The 20,664-nt window shown below is 41.2% G+C and overlaps 1 protein-coding gene across 4 annotated transcripts in view; it reads left to right on the forward strand.

Annotated features, from left to right (window-relative positions):
* LOC103372298 (probable phospholipid-transporting ATPase IH) overlaps positions 1-19,189 on the forward strand; it is a 38,280-nt gene extending 19,091 nt beyond the window's left edge. The window contains exons 14-31 of one of the 4 annotated variants that reach the window (XM_008301903.1): positions 609-775; positions 2,214-2,285; positions 4,099-4,172; positions 4,286-4,389; positions 5,308-5,489; positions 5,948-6,181; positions 6,313-6,490; positions 6,586-6,688; positions 6,939-7,084; positions 7,505-7,564; positions 8,101-8,228; positions 8,329-8,464; positions 8,993-9,016; positions 9,977-10,042; positions 10,316-10,419; positions 10,515-10,680; positions 14,023-14,242; positions 15,935-16,022. In XM_008301903.1, the coding sequence (XP_008300125.1) occupies positions 609-775; positions 2,214-2,285; positions 4,099-4,172; positions 4,286-4,389; positions 5,308-5,489; positions 5,948-6,181; positions 6,313-6,490; positions 6,586-6,688; positions 6,939-7,084; positions 7,505-7,564; positions 8,101-8,228; positions 8,329-8,464; positions 8,993-9,016; positions 9,977-10,042; positions 10,316-10,419; positions 10,515-10,680; positions 14,023-14,202 (2,124 nt within the window). In that variant the 3' untranslated portion in view covers positions 14,203-14,242; positions 15,935-16,022. Of the gene's footprint in view, positions 1-608; positions 776-2,213; positions 2,286-4,098; positions 4,173-4,285; positions 4,390-5,307; positions 5,490-5,947; positions 6,182-6,312; positions 6,491-6,585; positions 6,689-6,938; positions 7,085-7,504; positions 7,565-8,100; positions 8,229-8,328; positions 8,465-8,992; positions 9,017-9,976; positions 10,043-10,315; positions 10,420-10,514; positions 10,681-12,095; positions 12,211-14,022; positions 14,243-15,934 lie in introns of those variants that run through there. The other 3 variants (XM_008301904.1, XM_008301905.1, XM_008301902.1) reach the window with 3 other exon arrangements.
* The last annotated feature ends 1,475 nt before the right edge of the window (positions 19,190-20,664 follow it).

A 20,664-nucleotide genomic window follows, 5' to 3' on the forward strand; every position in this document is an offset into this window, starting at 1 on the left:
CTACTATCAAATAAGATTTTACCTGACAAATTAGGAATATTTTTTTAGGAAGAATGAATGTTAAAGTAATAATAATTGACAGTTTGATATGAATAAATGTCATTTATTTTCTCATTTTAGTTGCTGGCACACACAGTACTTATACAGCCAATATCCACTTCATGAAAACTTCATCATTTTCTTTGCAAAGCCCAAGTGTTTGCTTTGTCTTACAGGGAGCAAAAAAAAAGTCCTCTGGTACACAGAAAAGTGATGAGCCTTGCATTTATGGCGGCGGCAACAAAGATTAGTTTAGATTTAATAAAAGAAAAACTGTGTAGTCAGCAAGAGCAGCAGTAGTCACCACAGATGACTAGAGCAAGAGAGAGGAGTGCTCACTGCCAAGGCTTAAATGTGCAGAAAAGATTTCCTGCGTTATTGCTACATTTTTTAGAGACATATAGTGAAAAAAAAACACCACAGCAGCAACTGAACAGAACCAGTCGTGTTTCATAAAGTGGCGAGGGCTAGTTCTTCACTCGTGTTTCAACTATGCACCTTTGAACCTGTCTCCCGGATGAAATTGAGAAGTGTTGTAATGAATGCTGCGTATTTATTTGTGTCCGTAGGAACACGAGGATCTGTTTTTCCGAGCGCTGTGTCTGTGCCACACGGTGCAGGTGAAGGAGGAGGAGACGGTGGATGGCATCAAGAGGGGCATCCATCAGGGCAGGCCCACCTCCTTTTACATCTCCTCCTCGCCTGATGAGGTGGCTTTGGTGGAGGGAATGAAAAGGTAAATTCACTAAATCACAAATCGCTAAGTAGTAAGGTGGCGACTCTTTTTGTTGCATTGCCTCCGTCCTCTAATGGATTAGATTTGAAAGGCAATAAGTTCTGACTTTCGGTGTCAGTTTGATTGACTGTGTAAGAATTGTAGCTCTTTTTATTTTTATAGTCTCCTTTTTTTTTCAGGAGATGTGGTTAAATTAATGTCATATTTAATATTTGCTGGGAAATACTGTGCAGTCCATCACTGTCTGAAGTCACACACACAGTAGCCAAAACTTCACCCAGGCTTTTTTTTTTGGTTGTTTTGGGGATGTTTGCCTCCAGTCTGGTCACACTGATGTCAGGAGGTTGACTTAGTGAGTCAACAACACTTTGATTTCTGGCCACAAAAGACTTGAGTTCCTTTTGAGGAGTGGTTAGGTTGTATACTACAAGGTTGCGAATGCCATCAGCAGTTATTCTTTGGTTTGATTTTCAACTAGCTGGACCCTTACTGCACATCTTTCGCCACATTTCCTGTCTGTCTGAACTGCTCCTGTCTAATAATGGCGAAAATGGCAAAAAAAACAAAAAAAAACAAAACCATATCCAGCATCAGAGTTCTAAAATTAGGGAAAGTCATATAAAAAGTGATGCAAGTCGAACGCTGTTAAACCAGTGTGCCTGCAAACACAGTTGAAAGTGTAATTGTCGCACAGACAGATAACCTTACAGTGATTATTTCGTTTTAAATCCAATGTGACAAGAGAGCCAATGCATGGAAAAAATGTGTCCCAGCAGTTGGCAGAAAAACTGATTATGTTCTTGAATTCAGCCCAGCACATGTAGTAATACTGGGTTCAGACTGTTATTAGTTCTGTGTCAGAAACATTGATGTCAGTGAGAACACCGCCGCGGGGGTCCTGGTGCTGGCTAAAAGAAAACAAAAAGCAAGGTCATCCAATAAAAAAATTGGTCCTGGCTCAAGTTTTGCTGCACTACAATCTGGCAATACAAATTGTGGCAAAGCAAATAGGCACATCCCTGAAAGAACACTTCGAAACTCCAGCGTCAAATGAACTTTTTTCAAATTTGTACAATCCTTCCTTGTTGTATAACTACTGTGCCATGTTTACTGATTAGCTTGAAAAAATTACTGATTTATTACACAAACTGGACTTTCTGGATTCGATCTCACCTTTTTAACCAATATGTGAAGTAGCATCAGTACAGTCTTACTACTTTTGCTATTTCCACTCTTAGCGCAGCTGTGGATACATCAAACAAGCATGTTGCACCCATATATTGCTGTCACAGGACAGAAGTACTGTCCTGTTTGCACATGTGAGCTCCGGTTGCGTTAAATGCATCAGAACACGTTTAGCCTCTCCAAATGAGACACAAGTGAGTAACAGTAGTAATAAACTTGTAATGAATCCTTTTCCCTTCACTCTTGTTGCCAGGCTGGGTTACACCTACCTGAGACTGAAAGACAACTACATGGAGATCCTCAACAAAGATGACGAGATCGAAAGGTTAGTCTACCCCGAGTGTCTGCTGTGGTTACACCACAAACTGTGGGAGTAATTCAGCTGATGGAGGTGTGGTCATACATCAGCTGTCTGGAAGGCAAACAGCTCTCGGGTTGTGTTTCATGCTCAGTGGAGGCTACAAAAAAAAAGCACTACAACCACAGAAGAGTGGGCAGAGGGGTTGTTTTTAGAAACTGCGCACTTGGATCAAAACGCTCCAACTGATCGGGAAGAGTGAAAGGTGGCAAGATTCCATCAGAGAGTGGTTTTGTGGAAAGTGTCTAATGTTTTGATCCGCAGGATGTGTTCGTGTAGCCGCCCTCTCTCTCCATCACTCTCTGCAGTGGCCTGTCAATAGTGAGCTATTTTAAGGAAGCAGTGGAGCTGGAGAGAGGGTGGGGGGGCATTCAGCAGTTGTTCAGACTTACTTCAGAGGCAATGGGAAGGAAAAATGTTGTAGAATATACCCACACTTACTGTTTTCACCCTTTATAAGGAATCTACAATTCTTTGGGCCTCTGCAACAAACTGCCAGACCAGCAAACAATATACTTAATTTACATCTCAAATATCTGTCAGTGTAGTGATTCACCATACAAACAGATAACAAGTTAGGAAGTCTGAAAATAATCTACATTTCTCAGAAAAGAGACTATACCATTAAATAGAAAAAGCAAGTGCTAATAAATGATGAGTGTCATTTAAAGTCAATATTTGCCAAACAGGCACCTCAAACCACGAATACTTGTTTGCTTTTTGTTTTTGATAATGCATTGTTTCCCACCTCGCTCACCCACCCACACACAGAGCAGACTTTAAATTAGACAGAAAAATAAACTGGAGTTTGCACTGAACAAAATCATTACGTTTGGAGATCTCACATTCGTACACTTAACTCTCTGAACTCCAAACAGTTTCTGGGCTGGGCTTTTGTTGCTGTCACATGTTAGTCACTGTGGGTTCATTATTTACTGCAATATAAAGTCCTGCACACCTATGGAAGCAACACAACCATGGCTAGAAGTAGAGAGAACTCAAACATGTTGTGCAGTATGAAGCAGTTATAATATCATAAACCATAGAAAAAAACAACCCAAAAGTTTAATTTCTTTAATTATTCATTTTGCAGAAATAATAATTAAAAAAAAGAATTAACATCTACAACATTTTTTCACGTGCCAATATTATAAAAACAAGAAGGTGACTCGTACTACTAAAGATACTGTGTGTGTACATTTTTGATTTGTTTCCACACTTGTCTCCTCTGTGCTCGATGTAAACACAGCCTGCAGTTCAGCCAAGTTCACTTCAAAAATCCTTGAATTTTTGTCATGTGACTGTTGGTTGCAGTTGAGTCCCTTTAGCTTGTCAGTAGTGCTGGGAAGTGCAGAATTTTTTGTTTTTTACAGAATCTGGTTTGTGCAAAGAGTTGTGTTCTAGTGATTTTTTTTTTAAAAATGTGACATTTTGAATTAATTGATTTTAATGAATTATCAGGATTTAAAGTCAAGATTTGAATAATTATTCCAACAGAATGGTACATCACAGATGACTAGTTTACACGCTGTTAGAAAGTTGAAAATCCAACAATTTTTTTCCGTTTTTACAGTTTCATGCTCTGATAGATGGTATAATTTTGGCAATATTACTAAGGATAGTAAGTCTGTGGGTTGAGAAAGGACACTGCATCTAGAACTGAGGCTTAAGTTTGACAGATTGTCCCTCATTTTCAAGACTCTTAAGGAAGGTTAATAGATAAATGGAAATGTAAAAATTAACAAAAAAAGAACATTTTTATGCTGTCGCTGCCCTGCAGGTTTGAGCTGCTTCATGTCCTGAACTTTGACTCTGTCAGGAGGAGAATGAGTGTCATAGTCAAGTCAAGCTCAGGTAAGACGTCCTCAGACACAACACTAAGTCAATGCAGTTTTTACATCCGTGATCAGATAGTCGCCTGTTATTGCAGTTTGATTAAATGTGCTTGTTTGTTTGTGGGCTCTCAGGGGACTACCTGCTGTTCTGTAAGGGTGCTGACTCCTCCATTTTTCCGCGGGTGGTGTCCGGAAAGGTGGAACAAGTGAAAGCCCGGGTGGAACAGAACGCTGTAGTAAGTGGACAGTTTGACCAACACTGATATATGTTGGCTTTTATGCTACATTGCATTAGGCCAGTTTTGGCATAAATATCATTCAGTGGTACGTTTCATAGCTTTAGGTCAGTAATGCATCCTTAGCTATGGCCTCATGTAAAAAAATCAATAATACAAGGTTTGAAAAAGAGGCTCAGTCAATCAAAAGCTTCTAAATTTATCAAAACATTGAAACTTACAAAGATGACATTTGGGGTTAAATCTCACTCAAAATCAGTGGCGTAAAGAAAATCAATACTTTTTTATTTATTTTTATTTATTAGCAATGCATAAGAAGTCTTTTATGCAGTGCAAAAAGGCAAACATATTTACACAGAGGAATATAATACAACTCTGCAGGTCCCCTCAGAGTTTTAGCATCTTTCAGCTGATTGTTTCGATTTTTACAACTCAACACTTTGCTGTCTTATATCCTACGCCACCTAGTTTCCAGCCAAAGCACGTGACTATATGCAAAGTGTCCAGGACCAAAAGTACTTGCGGTTAAAGTTAGCAGCTACTGGGTGAAGACAGTGGAGCATGCAGTGGTTAAAGAACCAGATATTTCCCTCAGGAGTGAATATTGGCCTTACATTGATCCGGTTTACACAAGCGCAACTGCAAATGAATGCTAATGCTGCTCCGTATCTGCCGGATGCGTTTAAAAATCTATTTTTTGTTAACATGTCCACTGTAACATCTTCATGATGGAACAGCATGATGGTGTTGTGAGCTTGTTGTACTGCCTGAAAGTAGCAGTGGATAAAAATATTGGTATTGTCATTGTCTCACATTGTTGTGCCTCTCTTTGGATCACATGATGTCAGATGGCATCTACTGTGGTGGCATTGAAGCCACAGATGTATTAATCTCACTCTATCTTCTCTGTATCACCAGGAGGGGCTGCGGACTCTGTGCGTCGCCTATCGAAGGTTGACAGAGTCCGAATATGCAGAAGCGTGTTATCACCTGAATGAAGCCAAGCTGGCCCTGCAGGACAGGGAGCAGAGGCTGGCGCAGGCCTATGACATCATCGAGAGGGACTTTGTCCTTTTGGGCGCCACAGCAGTGGAGGACAGGTTGGTCGATGTAGAGAGAGAAAGAGAGAGAGAGTGGAGGGGAGGGGAAAGATTTAGAAACAGTGCAGCAGCAGGGGGACAGAAGGGAAGATTAATGAATCATTAAGCTGCCTTCAAAGTATTGTCTTCAAAGTATTGTCATGACTCACGGGGCAAAAAAGATCCTGTGACCTACTATTAATGATGCAGTGCCTTTTTTATTTCACTTTTTACTTTTATTCTCCACCGTGTGGTAATATAAGATATTTTAGTGCTCTGACTTCAGTATTGACCCTAACTGATTGATCAACTGCATGACAGTTTAATTTCCTAATAGATAAACTGCTGGTGGGGAAGGACGGGGGTGGTCATGCATTGATAAGTTATCACCACTTGGTAATGGATTGATTGAAGCTTTGATGAATGCTTCAACCTACCCCAACTGAGGCTGAGACTCTTATCGACTTATTGATGCGCAGGCTGCAGGAGAAAGCTGCAGACACCATCGAGTCACTGCACAAGGCAGGGATGAAAGTTTGGGTCCTGACGGGGGACAAGATGGAGACGGCGGCAGCGACCTGCTACGCAAGCAAGCTGTTCCGTCGCAGCACCCAGATCCTGGAGCTGACCAAGAAGCGAACAGAGGAGCAGAGTCTGCACGATGTTCTGTTCGAGCTAAACAGGACCGTTCTCAGACAACGCTCTATTTCTGGGTATGAGATAACGCACCTGCTCATCTGTATCTCTGGAGCCCCACATGTACAAAATGTGCACACTTGAATTCTGGTCTGGTGGTCATGTAGATAAATCTCCCTGTTCATGAGTGTGTGCCATGTTTCTCCAGGTTGTCAGTAGACTGCCTCGACTTTGGTCTCATCATCGATGGGGCGACTCTGTCTGCAGTGTTAAAGCCCAACCAGGAGGGTGCAGGTCACAGCAACTACAGGGAGATCTTTCTAGAAATCTGTCGCAACTGTAGCGCTGTGCTCTGCTGTCGCATGGCGCCGTTGCAGAAAGCACAGGTGACAAACCTGCCGTCCTTTTTTTCGCAATATATACTCCAAGCACCTTCCTAAATGACACAGTGGCACTGATTGCAATGCTTTTGTTTCTGCAGATTGTAAAGCTAATTAAAGCTTCCAAGGAGCACCCCATAACCCTCGCCATTGGTGATGGAGCTAATGATGTCAGCATGATCTTGGAAGCACATGTGGGCATTGGTGAGTTCATTTTACCACCGTAATCAATAGTTGAATTGCTTAAATATCCATCAACTGTTTCTGTTAGTGCCCAGCTTGATTTTTATAGCCTGTGCTGATATTTGAGAGTGAAACAAATCTGATTAATCTTTCCCCCCCCAATAATCCCTTAAAACCCCTCTGTAAAAAAACTAAAACTAAAAATCTGTGTTTAGATAATCAGAAAATCATTGCAGGAGTAAATACATCAGCTTGTCCTTTGTTTCCTCAGGCATCATGGGTAAAGAAGGCCGACAGGCAGCAAGAAATAGCGACTATGCCATCCCGAAGTTTAAACACTTGAAGAAGATGCTACTTGTTCACGGCCACTACTACTACATCCGAATAGCTGAGCTTGTTCAATATTTCTTCTACAAGGTACTTGACGAATGCCTCGCGTACTCCAGTGGCTCACACATTTTAATCACGTTATCGTAATTCCCACTGAAACACTGAGTTACAAAGACACAGATTTTGCAGCTACTCTGACAGATTACTGGATTCATGAATCCCTGGTGCAACATTCTCCTGGATTCATGGCCGCGATGATCAGTGTGGGCGGCTTCCATAGCGAGCAGTGCCCTGCCAACTGATTCATTTTTTTTTCTTTTTTTTCTTTTTTGGCAGGCCAGCTCTGTGCGGCCCACTCAGTGAGCTTATAGCGCACAATCTCTGCATAAACAGAAATGTGTAGATAGTAGCATTTTTAGATTTCTTCAAATCTCTTCACTTGTACTTGTCACAAGCTTATCACTTTCTCCACTTGTTTTTTTTTTCTCCCCTCTTAAATCTTTCCAGAATGTATGCTTCATCTTTCCTCAGTTCCTGTATCAATTCTTCTGTGGGTTTTCCCAGCAGGTAAGTACTTTACACTGTGTCAGAGTTAGTATGCAAGCATGTAATGCAGTGTGTACACTGAATATTTGTTCAGACAGTAGCTTCATATAGTAATTAATGTTCATATGAAAGTCAAATCAAGGAATTATAGCCTGATTCTGTTTTTCCCTTCGGCTCTGTGAAGTGTTTTTTTTTTTTTTTTACCTCTTTGCTCTGTTTTTTGGTGCACAGACTCAGCTTTAATCTATCTAGCAGCCATTTGCAGCTACAAAGCTCTGATCAACCCAATTAACTGTACCTGCACAGCCTCCAAATAACTGACAGACATAGTTTGTGAACGTAGTGGAGCATTTGGCCCTTGAGACTAATACAGAACATTGAGAAGAATTAATATTAGACAAATATTTGTCAGGAGCTAAAAACCCATGTGTGCTGGATCTATCAGCTGTGCTTTTAGGTTGTTCCCTTCAAAGAATTTGATGAATGCAGGTGTACATTTTAAGGCGACCTTTCAGTTACAGATGTCTGACGCTGTCTGTGTTGCGTTCCTCCTGCAGCCTCTGTACGACACCGCGTATTTGACGCTGTACAACATCAGCTTCACCTCCCTCCCCATCCTCCTGTACAGCCTGGTCGAGCAGCACGTCACCATGGAGACACTAAAGAGAGAGCCCTCCTTGTACAGGTGAGGTCACAAGAAGATATGCAAATATTTCGTTTGTGTATTTGTATGTTGATGATGATGATGCTAAAATTTTCTGCCCGTCTCTCTCTGTCTTCTTCAGGGACATTGCAAAGAACTCCCTCCTCCGCTGGCCTGTCTTCCTCTACTGGACGTGCCTGGGTGTGTTTGACGCTGTTATCTTCTTCTTTGGTGCCTATTTCCTCTTTGACAACACCACATTCACCAGCAATGGCCAGGTGAGCCTCCGGTCTCTGTGTCAGCACAGGCAGTTAGAACTGTCATGTTGTGAGTCGAGTAGAAACAGAACAGTTATCACATTTTGTGTGGGAATTAAAGAGAGGATAAAGCATGTAAAGTAAGTGCTGTCTTTACGAACACTCACTCATCTCCATTGGATTCTCATTAGAGAGGAGTTAAGTGCAGTGGGTTGACTCTGTGGCCATGTTTTTGTTGTTATGGATCTGTAACAGTAAAGTTTCTGTCTTGGGCCCCACCGTAGGTCAGCAACATTGGATCTCCATTCATATCGACAACGCAATAGCATCTTTCTCTGTATTGTTAATTTGTATCATGTCAACTGTTTTCGATTGCCTTTGGTCCTGTTTTTTAAGTTGAAACATCCTGAGATTCATTTTACCCTTTGTCCTGATTCTTTTCTCTTTTTCTTCCCCCTCCTTCTCTCTGCTTCCTCTCTCTTTATTTTGCTCCTCTTTTTTCTTCTTCTTCTTCTCCTCCTTCCCCTTCTTCTTCTCCTTCCTCTTCAGCTTATGACCACCAACACACAGATGGTAAGCCTGTCTCCCTCCCTGTCAGCTCTCTCTGTCTTTCACGCTCTTTTAGTTCCTGTCGTCTCGTTTATGCTTTCAGTTTGACCGTTTCATCCGGTTTCATCCTTTCTCACTTCACATCATCCATGCACTTTCATTTGAATGTGTAGTTTTTTTCCTAGTGTGCCATTATTTCCCTAATCTCTGTAAAAAAAAAAAAAAAACCCTGAATCCTGCACAGTACCTGATCTTAACAACCCCACTGACATGGTAGAAATCTTTAGATGCTTCCCCACATTATCCTCGTGTTTCGTTGTGGTAGTGAATCAGTTAATACTAATACGTACTACAGATCGAGATCCAACATCTGTTTGTTTTTCTGTCTACTGTGTTTGTGCATCTGTGCGTGTATCTGTTTGTCTGTGTATTTGTGCTGGAAGTTTTTTGGGGCTGGTTGGGTTTTAATTTCACTGCTCTGGCAGGTTTAAAAAAAAAAAAAAAGGAAAACCTCGCTACTCTTTCTGTTATTCAAAAAGAAAAGGGAGGAATGGATGAAGGAATTCTAGCAAAGACAGGTGTAGTAGTACCAACAACCAGCTGCAGCTATTACATAAGTTCTCCAGTTTCTTCGCCTTGATCTCCATATCCCTTCACCCTCCTCCCTCTGTCATCCTCTCATTCCATCTGTTCACTCCTGATGTCTGCTTAAACCCTTCCAGGATTTCGACAGGTAGAGAAATGAGAGATGAAGTGTAAATATTCCCAGTTTATTGGCGACAAACCTTAAAAGAAAACCAAGAGGGTGCTAGTCTTTAAACAGAACACCTCTTACCACTTGAGGGTGTCTTTTTCCCTCCTTTTGGGTGCTCACAGATGCACTGTAAAAACATAGGATGCTCACTAACCCATGGATGCAGGGCGACTGGAGTGTGGGACTGATGTGACCACTAACCTTCTTCTTCCTCTTTTTTCCCCTCGCAGATGTTTGGGAACTGGACGTTTGGGACTCTCGTCTTTACTGTGCTGGTGTTCACTGTTACGCTCAAGGTGTGTGATCACGTGTGTTTGGAAATGAAAATGAGGGGAAAACCCTCTTATTGTATTACATAATCCCTTCATTTCAGTAAGGTCATTACCGTGGCATGTGTTCCCGGTTCTATACGTGGACAAGCTTGCAGCGTGCACGTTGTTAACTATTGTGTTACGTAAACAATTGACTACACTTGTGCTTAGTTTGCGCAGCAGTAAAGCCGAAAGGAAAAACCATCGACCTCATTGACTGGTTTAGTGTTTACTATGTATATATTCTGTTTTTTTCAGCTTGCCTTGGACACACACCACTGGACCTGGATCAATCACTTTGTCATCTGGGGCTCACTACTTTTCTATGTTATTTTCTCTCTTCTCTGGGGCGGCATCATTTGGTATGACGTGCTTCTGTTTTAACTCGTAACGTTTATGTTGATTAATGTATGTTGGGGAAAATCAATGCTTTTCTGCTTTTCCTCTTATTGCTCAGGCCCTTCCTGAACTACCAGAGGATGTACTACGTGTTTATGCAGATGCTGTCCAGCGGCCCGGCTTGGCTCAGCATCATCCTCCTTATTACAGTCAGCTTGCTGCCAGATGTCATCAAGAAGGTCCTCTGCAGGGCCATGTGTCCCACAGCCACCGAGCGTGCACAGGTAGGAACTTGGCATTGACTCCGCAGTGAAACTGGAGCTTTAAATTGTCATGGTTCCAAATTAGCTTTTAGAATTGTAATATAGTAATAGTGTTAACTAAATGCTTTGCTAAAGCTATTAACAAATGACTAATGAATGATCTCCCTTTTTAAACCCTCTGAACCCCTTTATGGGCATTTTTTCTCCTCTAACATTTTTTACTCACTGTGGGCTCATTTTTCACGACAGTATAAAGTCCTGTACCTTTGTGGAAACAGGATAAACTATGACTACAAGTGAGAGAGAACTAAAAGATGTCTTTTGTGCAATAGAACAAACTAGAATGCCACAAATCATAGAAAGACAAAAATTCAGTTACATTTCTTTAATTATTTATTTTACCAAAATTGGAAAAAACCTGAAATCAACATTTTTCTAAGTGCCTACAGATGTCACCAATAGTGGAAAAATAATGGGGACAATACATCATATACATATTTCTTAACTTAAATTTTGAGTTTGCTTTCATAATTCATCATCTCTTTTGTGTAGACAGCCTGCAGTTCAGCAAAGTTTAGCAAAAAGTCCCTGAATTTTTTTCACATGACTGTTTGTTGCTGCAAAGTCACTCATAGTTTCTGAGTTAGGCCTAGAAGTGCAGAATATTTTGGGTTTTTTTGTAGGAGCTGCTTAGAGCAAAAGGTTTTTTTTAATTATTTTTTAATTTATTAATTCATTTTAATCTTAGATATAGTCCATGTACCCATGACAAGTCACAGATGAGTAGTTCAAAAACTATTGGGAAGGTCACAATCTGATGATTCTTTCTGTTTCTACAGTTTCTGATTCTGATAAATGATGTAAATTTGTAGATTTTGTAAAGACAGCATGCGGTTTTGGGATCCAGAGGGTTAAAAGAAAATCAACTGTTAAACACCGTTCCGTTTCACAAGCTAAAATGTCTTAAATGTGACACAGTAAGCAGAACCAAGCTCATACTTTATATTTCAATACCATAAGCGTGAGCCACAAATCTACTCCACTCTATTAATCATCAAGGAAGACCATTAAGATCCATAAAAGCTTTAAGCATCAGTGGGATTTACTGTTGCCTTCCTGTTCCCTGTGGCTTAGCCTTACCTTCCTGTGTAGCAAGCTTCACCATGAATGGAAAAATGAGTGAAAGTTTTGACAGATTTCTTCCTCCTGTGCTTTTTCTCTTCTTTTCTCTTTTCTCACTGCACCCTAATGGATCGCCGTAATCACAATTCACACCGTCCCCCATTGTTCCTTCCCCCCCCTTCTTTCTTTCTTTCCTTCTTCCCACCTCTTCATTACTGTCACCTCTCCCTTCCCCTCTCTTCTTTTCCACCCCTGCCCCTGTGTGGTTGTGACTCTGCCCTCTGCACTCGCCCGCTCTTTCGTGATAACTACAGTCCACCCGCCCGTGCCTTACTGTGGAGCCGTCCACCATCTTCATGCTTTCTCAGTCCTCCAGCAGAATGAGTTTCTGATTGGCCCAGAGAGACGAGAGAGGAGCAGGAAGAGGAGGTGACTCTCTCTTTTGTGCCCTCAACTCTGTATGCATGGTGGCATGTCCCGATGTGAACCACTTGGTCTCCACACCTTTCCTCATGTGAAACTAACTACTAGCTATAGATGACACCACAAGGTCTGGTTTACATTTGTTGTGTCCGTTTTGATTTTCATTGTAAATCACATGTGTTTTGTGTCTCTTTTTCCTGTTTGAGAAATGCACGTTGCATGCACTTTACCATCCGTTTATGTCTTTCATGTTTGTCATGTCATGTCATTTTTAAATGATGGTCTGTCATTGTTGGTATAGGATGCTGTCATGCTTGGTTTTCCTAAAACTGTTTGACAGAAATAGCAAAGGGCCACTGTTGGATTGCTTGCAGGATTCCTTCCATATAAAACACCATCCTAATGTTTCTTTTTTATTATAGTGGAGTAGTCAAAGGTTGAGTCAGCAGTTTTAATGCAGTGCACTTACTGTCAGATTCAGTGAATATCTCCTTACAGTCCGCCAGCTGTCTGTTCTGTGTGCACGCTGAAAGACAACTCTGTAAAAGGGAAACAAAAAACGTAGCTCAGACAGATTCACACAACCATGTTCTGGCGTCACCTGTGCATGTTCACGCTCGTGCACAAGGGGAAATAAATGGAGGAGAGTGAGAGCGAGATGAACGGTAAACCTGGTATCTATCCGAAGATCTTTGTCAGTCAAAAAAATTCAGCATCAGCTGTTAGTTAAGAAAAGTGGCAAACAATGGCTGCATTTCAAATCAAATGCTACAGCTGCTCATTCAAAGCACACACTGTTACATGCAGTATGCATACAACTGGGACGTACTACTTCATCATAGTATCGCAACTTAAACTTTGACCGTTGCAGTGTGTTGTGCAGCTCAAGCCTGTTTATATTTGCATGAGACACAGTGACTTAACAGCGCAGAAAATTGTGTGTCAGAATGGCCAGACAAGCATGCTGGCTTGCATTCCGCAAAATCTGACCAGATGTAGAACAACATCCTGGTATTTTTTGGCATACTTCATTTAACATACTATGTAGTGGAACGTTTCTAAGTTATGGCTACAGATCACACAAATTGTCTGGTTCCTAGCTGCTCCTTGATGAATAATTGCTGCTTTTTGGATCATTTTGAACTCAATGCATGTTTTCTATAATGTTGGTTGTGCGAAGCTAAGCATTCAAAGCTGTATCAGTGGAGCTCTGGGAAATTATGAGGGGCATTTTTTTTTCTGCTTTCTGTCATTTTTTACTTTTAAAATGGAAGTAGTAGTTAGCTCAACCATTTCAGCCTTGTCCTGAATCAACCTCGATCTGTTTTACAGAAAAGATGAGTAATCTACGGTCTGGGAGCGTAGCTCTGTTCATCTCTGAAAGGTGTCTTGGGTGGTCAGATCAGAGTTGAATCATAGTAAATACATTTGTGTCATGCCCAGAGTGAACTGAAGAGAGACAAGGATTAATATGAAGCTAAATCTATCAACTTAATGTAGTAAAGTGACACTAACTGTGTCTTCATAGCACTGAAAGCCTGCCCCGTCACACTTGAGCAGTGGGAAGACAACGGAAGAGCTCTAATGCAATATTTGCTCCAGTTTTTTAGCTGTTTCTGACTGCAGATGTACAATACGCCCACAACAGTTTTCAGTAAATGTAAAACTGATCATGTGCAGTCACTCACAATGCATTCTGAGTGCCAGATGGAAGCTCCACTCAGCTTTAAATAGATCTGGAGTCAATCTGGTTATTAGTGAAGCACAAGGTTTGAGCAAATTTCATTATCACCTCCTTTCCTTTAACGTCATCCACAGAAGGTAAGGACAGCGGGGGCCCTGGAGGGCTGTGTGGCTCCTGGTGATGCTGCTGGAGGCAGCGAGAGGGAACCGCTGCACCCCGATAACACCTGTGAGGGAGACAGTGGAGAAAAAGCTGCTAGGACGTATGACTCCATGATGTCACACAGCCACAGCACCCCGCTCAGCAGACCCTAGAGTCCCCCACCCCCTCGTTAGGTGGGCTGGGGTCACCATGGTAACGGCACACCGAGGGCGTTGACAGTGGGGTGTCGGGTTCTTAATGCCGCTGCTGCAATGATGCTTTCCGCTGCTCTGAATTGCATGTGGCACGGAGTCATGCTGTGGCTCGGGCTGACGGTTGCTGGGCCTGCGTAAGTGTGTCTCGCAAGAAAATTTCCTTCTGTCAAACCTACTTTCAGGAATCACAATCCCCAATTAACTGTGCCGCGCTGGTTTCAAAGCGTGCTGTGCTTCTCACTGCATGTGGGATGGGAATTAACTCGATCTGGGGAGCAGCCAAATGAGAAATTTCATCCTGGCTTTATTAAACCCAGGCTACTTAAAATCCGCTGCCACTTGTCATGTGGGTTTCAACAAGTAGTAGCAGCTTGGTGTGTGTGTGTGTGTGTGTGTGTGTGTGTGTTTCAGATAGATACCAGACTCAAACTGAAGATGCTGGGTTCCAAGGTTTTACTTGTGAAATATGAGATGATGATTTAGAGGTTAACACAGAGTGTATTAATATTGGCTTTGTAGCTAAGGTCGTTTTTTTACCCAACGAGGCCACTAGTGGGTCACCCAATACAACACTGATGTCACAGACTAATCTGATGTGGGCAAATATTTACACAGGTTGCCCAGGCAGTTTGGCAAACTGTGAAGTGTGTATCTAAAGTGTAGAAGGTAAACTGGTGACATCTGGTGTTTGGAAATGAGACTGCAAGTGTAGATTTTGACTTAACCCTCTGAATATCAAGCTGTTTCTGGACGTTTTCTTTTTTCCAATATAAAAGTCCTGCACCTTAATGGAAACAGTACAACCATGACTAGAAGAGAGAACTCTAAAATGTGTATAAATTTATAACATTAAAAACAAAAATAAAGGGATGAGCATTTTTTTTTTTTGTGCAAGTGCCAAGAGGTGATACAAATACTAGGGGAAAAAAATGTGACTTTTACTACTTACTTTATGAATTTTCTTCCATTCTTGTTTCCCATCAGCTCTGTGTAAACACAGCCTGCAATTTAGCCCAAGTCTGCTGAAACTCCCTAAATGTTAGTCATGTTACTGTCAGTCCCAGCTGATGCTTCATGTTTGTGCAGCGAAATGCAGAATCTTTAGGTTTTTTTAGGAATCCATTAAGAACAAGCAGTTAATTTTTGACAAATTAAATAAGAAGAGTAGAAGAAGTGATTTTGATAAAATATCACAATTGTCAGATTTGGTTGTTTTTCCTGATGGAACTGAACGTGACACGACTAGTTCAAGAGTCGTTGGAAAGTTTCTGTTTTTATGGCTTCTGGCTTTGATAAATGGTTCAATTTTGTTGATTTTTAAAAACAATAATTTGCCTTTCAAACCTGCCAGTTGGTTTTGGTATTCAAAGAGTTAATCTAACGTGTATTAATCATAGTGGGAATTTTCAGAGGGTTTCCTGCTACTGATCAGTAAATTCCTTCCAGTATCAACACAAAATGACTGTTTGTTTAGCAAACTTAATCAAGAGGTCCATGACATGTTGTTGTTCATCATTACAACTAAACAAGCAAACAAATGTGTTAAACCTTCAGAAAATAACCCTTCCCTTTGTCTCTATGTGTCAAACCTTCTCACATCTGTTCTCACAACGCATGTTTCTATTCCTTTGACTTTCTTTCCTCTGTTTTAAACTTTTCTCACGACTGTGCGTCCTCCGTCTCTCCGTAGGATCAAGAGAAGCTGTTGCCGGGCAGCGCGGCTGAGCTGACTCCACTGTCCTTTCGTCGATCCTGCAAAGGCATGAGCACGGACACCTCTCACCTCCACCTCAGCGCCGTGGACACGCTGTCGCTCCGCAGGTCCGACCCTCTTCCCCACAAACTCCTGGCCCACCTGGCTGAAGGCGGAGGGGCAGACTTGTGCTCCCTCAGCCCCTACATGCTCCGTCTCTCAGGGGCAGGATTCGCCTACTACGCTCCAGGGCCGGAGACCTCCGTGTGAACACAAACGCAGGCTCTGAAACTATGTGTACGCGAATCTTGTGGGCAAAAACACACACACACACACACACACACAAATACATCCCGAGATGTGTGACCGAGATCTGCAGCGCAATGATCGAGGAATTCGAGAACAAAACACACATCAGAAGCATGGACTCCCCATGCTGAGTTCACCATGTGCATTTCCTGGGCTACACCTGAGTGGACATCCCTTTAGATAATATTGCCCTGACTCCTCATTTTCATACTTGTCTCACTTTTTTTGTTTGTTTGTTTCAGTGTAGCCCCCCTCAGTCTTAGTCTCATCAAAGTTCCTGCTCAAACGCTTACTTGAAAAAGTCTAAGAACTTTAAAAAAAAAAGGGGAGAACCATGTGCGTTTTCTTGCACTGTGGAACTGTCCCGTTTGAACAGTCAGAATTTTGTATTCCTCTTTTTCTTTTCTAGTCTCACATTCTTGCCTGTTCCTCCACTTTCGTGTCCTTTTTTTTTTGGCTTCTTTGTAAATGTTTGTCGAAAAAAAACAACATTTATGTACAGTACGTGGTCTGGCCAAGTTAAGGGGTAGCCGTCAAAGCTCAGCCCTTTAGGTGTGCGTGCGTGTGCATGTGCGCGAGAGTACGCATGAAATTGCCTGATATTGTATGTTTGTATGTGACACACCTTTGCCTTACAGGTAACCACACAGCAGCAGGCTATGAGCCAAAGGAGAAAGGTGTTTTAAAAAAAAAAAAAGAAAAAAGAAAAAAGAAAAGTGGTGTTTTACTAAGCCTTACATATACACACCCATCAGCTAAAGGAGGGAGACAAATCTGAAGAGGGATGTGCAGTATTTTAGCCACCCTGCCTTAATTCATAGATTTTTCAGTGGAATATATTTCTAGGTCAATTTAAACACATTTGTGAGAGTACAAGGAGGTTTAGAGGGCATATATGTCTGGTACAGTGTGTCTATTATTCCTCTTTCTACTTTCTTTTACCCTCACGATCGTGTCGAGCTTTGTTTCCCTTATCTGTCAGTGTAGCATGTCGGATCTCCCTCTCTCTCTCTCTCTCTCTCTCTCTGCATGCTGATCTATTCTTCTCTCCGTTGTACCTCATCCTCCTTTGTCCCAGACATCATCTATCACGAAACATATCATGGCACTTTTTTTTTTTTTCCCTTCTGAACAGTGAGCACCATGTACCCTTCTCCTGCCACCATGTGGCCACGTAGGGTAAGAATACCAACAGCAGCAACAGCAGCAGCAAAACCTGGGACTGATGAGGTTTTTTTTTTTTAATTTATTGATGTCCTAAATGACTTGCTACTCCTCACTGTTGCATCGTGCTTGCGTGTTTTGCTGCCATGCTCTGTGTTATGCAAAAAGTTGATGTAAGAATGCTCGTGTCACGTTATTAAGGGGTTTTCTTCTGTGTTGCATTAATCCATGAGGTTTTTTTTCTTTTTCTCTCTACTGTTCTAAAAATGATTGATGTCAGTCACTGTTGATGTATGGATGTAACTTAAACAAAATGTTGCTATATATTGTAGTGAGAAGGGGCGTTAGAGTTAGCTGTAGTTTGCTGTAAGTAGGAGGGAGACTTGAATCGGCGATGTCACAATCAAATCAATGAGAATGTTGAACTGATTTGTCCATCATGTCCTCCAGCCGAAGATTGTAGCTCATTATGGATGAACCTCTTTTCTGCATTTCTAACATCCGAAAGTCGTCTTGTTTTTTTTTTCCAAAGCATATGTGTCGGGTTACATAGCGAAGTGACTGACTCTGGAAGTCTTTTGAATGTGAGATTCTGAAGCATTTTTGTATGTTTATACAGTTTATTTTCATACACGTCACCATCTGCCAACATGTATAGATTTAAAAGCAGGTGTTCAGTATTTTTATTTTTTATTTTTTACCGGGGCACAGATGATTTATCTTATCCGATGGGAGGTCTGGATTTATCCCTTTTAGTTTTCACTCAAAAGCCCACAAGCCTCTGCAAGTGTTTGAACACAGGGGGGGCTTCAACATCCTGACCTCAGTCGTTTTCAAGGAAAGACCTTGGTGCTTGTAACGCAGTGTCCCACCTCACTGTGCTGTTGCCATACTGTATCCAGGCATTTTCTACATGTCACGATCCTACTACAATAATGCTGTAAGGTCTATTTAACTTTCATGATGTGATCGGGGGAATTCTTTGTAGTCATTCTTCAAACACATCTTTTTTTTTTTTCTTTTTATAGTAGTCCTTCACAGCTCAAATTTTCACGACTTTTTTGTCATTTTTTTTGTGTTGTCCATTGTGAATATTTCTTTTGCTACTTTTGTATTTCAGAGAGAAGACTATATTTTAACTGTTAGAATGTGTGTTCAAGTTTGTAACCAAAATGAGAGCAAAATATACATTATATGATTCATTAGAGATTTACCAATAGTACTACACACTGCACTTTGTTTTACAACAGATCAGTTTTACCCTAAAAACAAGGTCTATTGTCTGTCAACTGAGGTTTATAGATCACTCTTCCTCACAAGTTATTTTTCTAAGAAGATTGTAGTGGGTGAGAATACATTTAAAAAAAAAGAAAAAAAAAAAAAAAAGAAGTGACCAAATAACTTGACTAGGAATGAACTGTCTGTAGGTGTCAGCCTCTGTCTCAATGGGTTTATCACACCAGCCTTCTACTGCTGATCAGAATGTCAAACTGCTTTTTCTAAGTCCATCAGCACAACAGCAGGTGCTCATCCTGTCACTCCTGAGCTTGGCAAAGGTCTGAAATGTCGACTTCTGTGCTCCGAGCAGCACGCTTCATATCATAACTTTAGTATGCCACTGTTTACTAAACAGGTTTTGAGAAGTTCCTCTCTTTGTTTTTCTTTTTGGATAAAGATTTTAAAAGTTCACTTGTTGACTTTTTGCCAGCCTGTCTGTAGCAAATGAGGGCAAAGCACTGTACTGTCATTCTGCTTGTAATAAAGAAAGAGTGAAATCACTGGTTCTCTGTCAATGATGCATTTTATTGTCACGGTGAAAGTCTCCCCCGTGACTTTATCATTTTAATTTCACTGTTTGTGCTTCTTGTGCCAACCTGTCCTGTCATTTCAGACCCTGTCATTCACAGTCCGTCCACCAGGAGGCCTTAGTCCATCATCCACCAGGTGAACCCCACCCAACAGTTGGCAAACCTGTCCTTTAATCCCCACTCCTCCGCTTTCCTTACCTGCAAAAACATGTCTTTTGCCATAATTTTTCTTAATATCTTTCTCAATCCATAACATTGTAAGACTTGTACTGGTCAGTTTGAAATGCAGCAGGAGGGATATTCAATTTTTTTATTCCTAATGTTGTTCCTTTTCAAAATGGTGCCTACATTACCCACAATGCAACTCAGCCACCAGCAGTTCCTCTAGATTTATTCAAGAAGCAACATCCATGGCAGCAAGAAATGTAGATCAAAATTCAAGCAAACTCAAGGGACAGACTGCAGAGTTCAGGTAAACTCACCTCTCTAATTCTTTACCTCCACATTATTTCATGCTCAAATGTAGTTTAGCTCAAGTGGCATCTACAGAGTTGATTTATTTAGCTTTTGCACATGTTCCTCAGGTGCCACAGAATAGGTGAAGTCCCATCTAAATCTCTGGAGCTATTATGCTTTTTTGACATGTCAGAGTAGAAAAAACACAGCTGTGAGATGGCTGAATACCATTTAGCTGTTTTAGTTTCAAGGTGTTGGTTCTGATACAGACAACCAGGGTCTTATAGGTTTGCACATCCAGGGTACTTTGTGCACTCAAACATGTCCTCATCATTTAGTGACACAACCAAGTATTCTGTCTTTAATGTTTGCAACCAGTGGTTACTTCCAGCAAATGATGTCCAACCTGGGCTGTTAATCAAGTAGCAACAACCATCACTAAACTCTACTGGTGTCCCAATGGTGAGATTGTCTTTCCAGGCATCAGCAGAGAACCTGTACTGGCACTTGTCCAAACCTGCAGCATCCAGTTTGCATTGACAAGGCTTCCTGGAATCAGATCCAGTGTGTTAATGTAATTATAGAACATTCCTGACAACCACAAAGACCGAAGCAAATCTGAAACATCAATTATCCAATATCAAATGCATCTGCAAGTAGACAGAGTTTATTGACAGATGACAGTTTGACAGCTTGTACAAATGGTTTTGTTTACTCCAAGATGATGTTTAGGTTAAGTTTCTAATCCAAAGCTGACATTGCTTCACGTTAATAGTAATGCATGTTAGTTCACTGTCATGGCTTTCTGGGCACTTTAATGTAAAAGAGTAATTTTAATTTTATTCGTAACTTAAGTTTGACCAATTATTGACCTGACAGATGAAATAATCTGCAATTCCCCAATACTTTTTTTTTTATTTACAGCCCAGCGCCACTGAAGGATAAAAGTTGAAGGGTTCTCAGTTATCAGTCCCTTTGATCAGTAATGAT

The sequence above is a fragment of the Stegastes partitus genome, unplaced genomic scaffold, assembly GCF_000690725.1.
Source record: "Stegastes partitus isolate 25-593 unplaced genomic scaffold, Stegastes_partitus-1.0.2 Scaffold1729, whole genome shotgun sequence".
In the NCBI taxonomy this organism is placed as follows: domain Eukaryota; kingdom Metazoa; phylum Chordata; class Actinopteri; family Pomacentridae; genus Stegastes; species Stegastes partitus.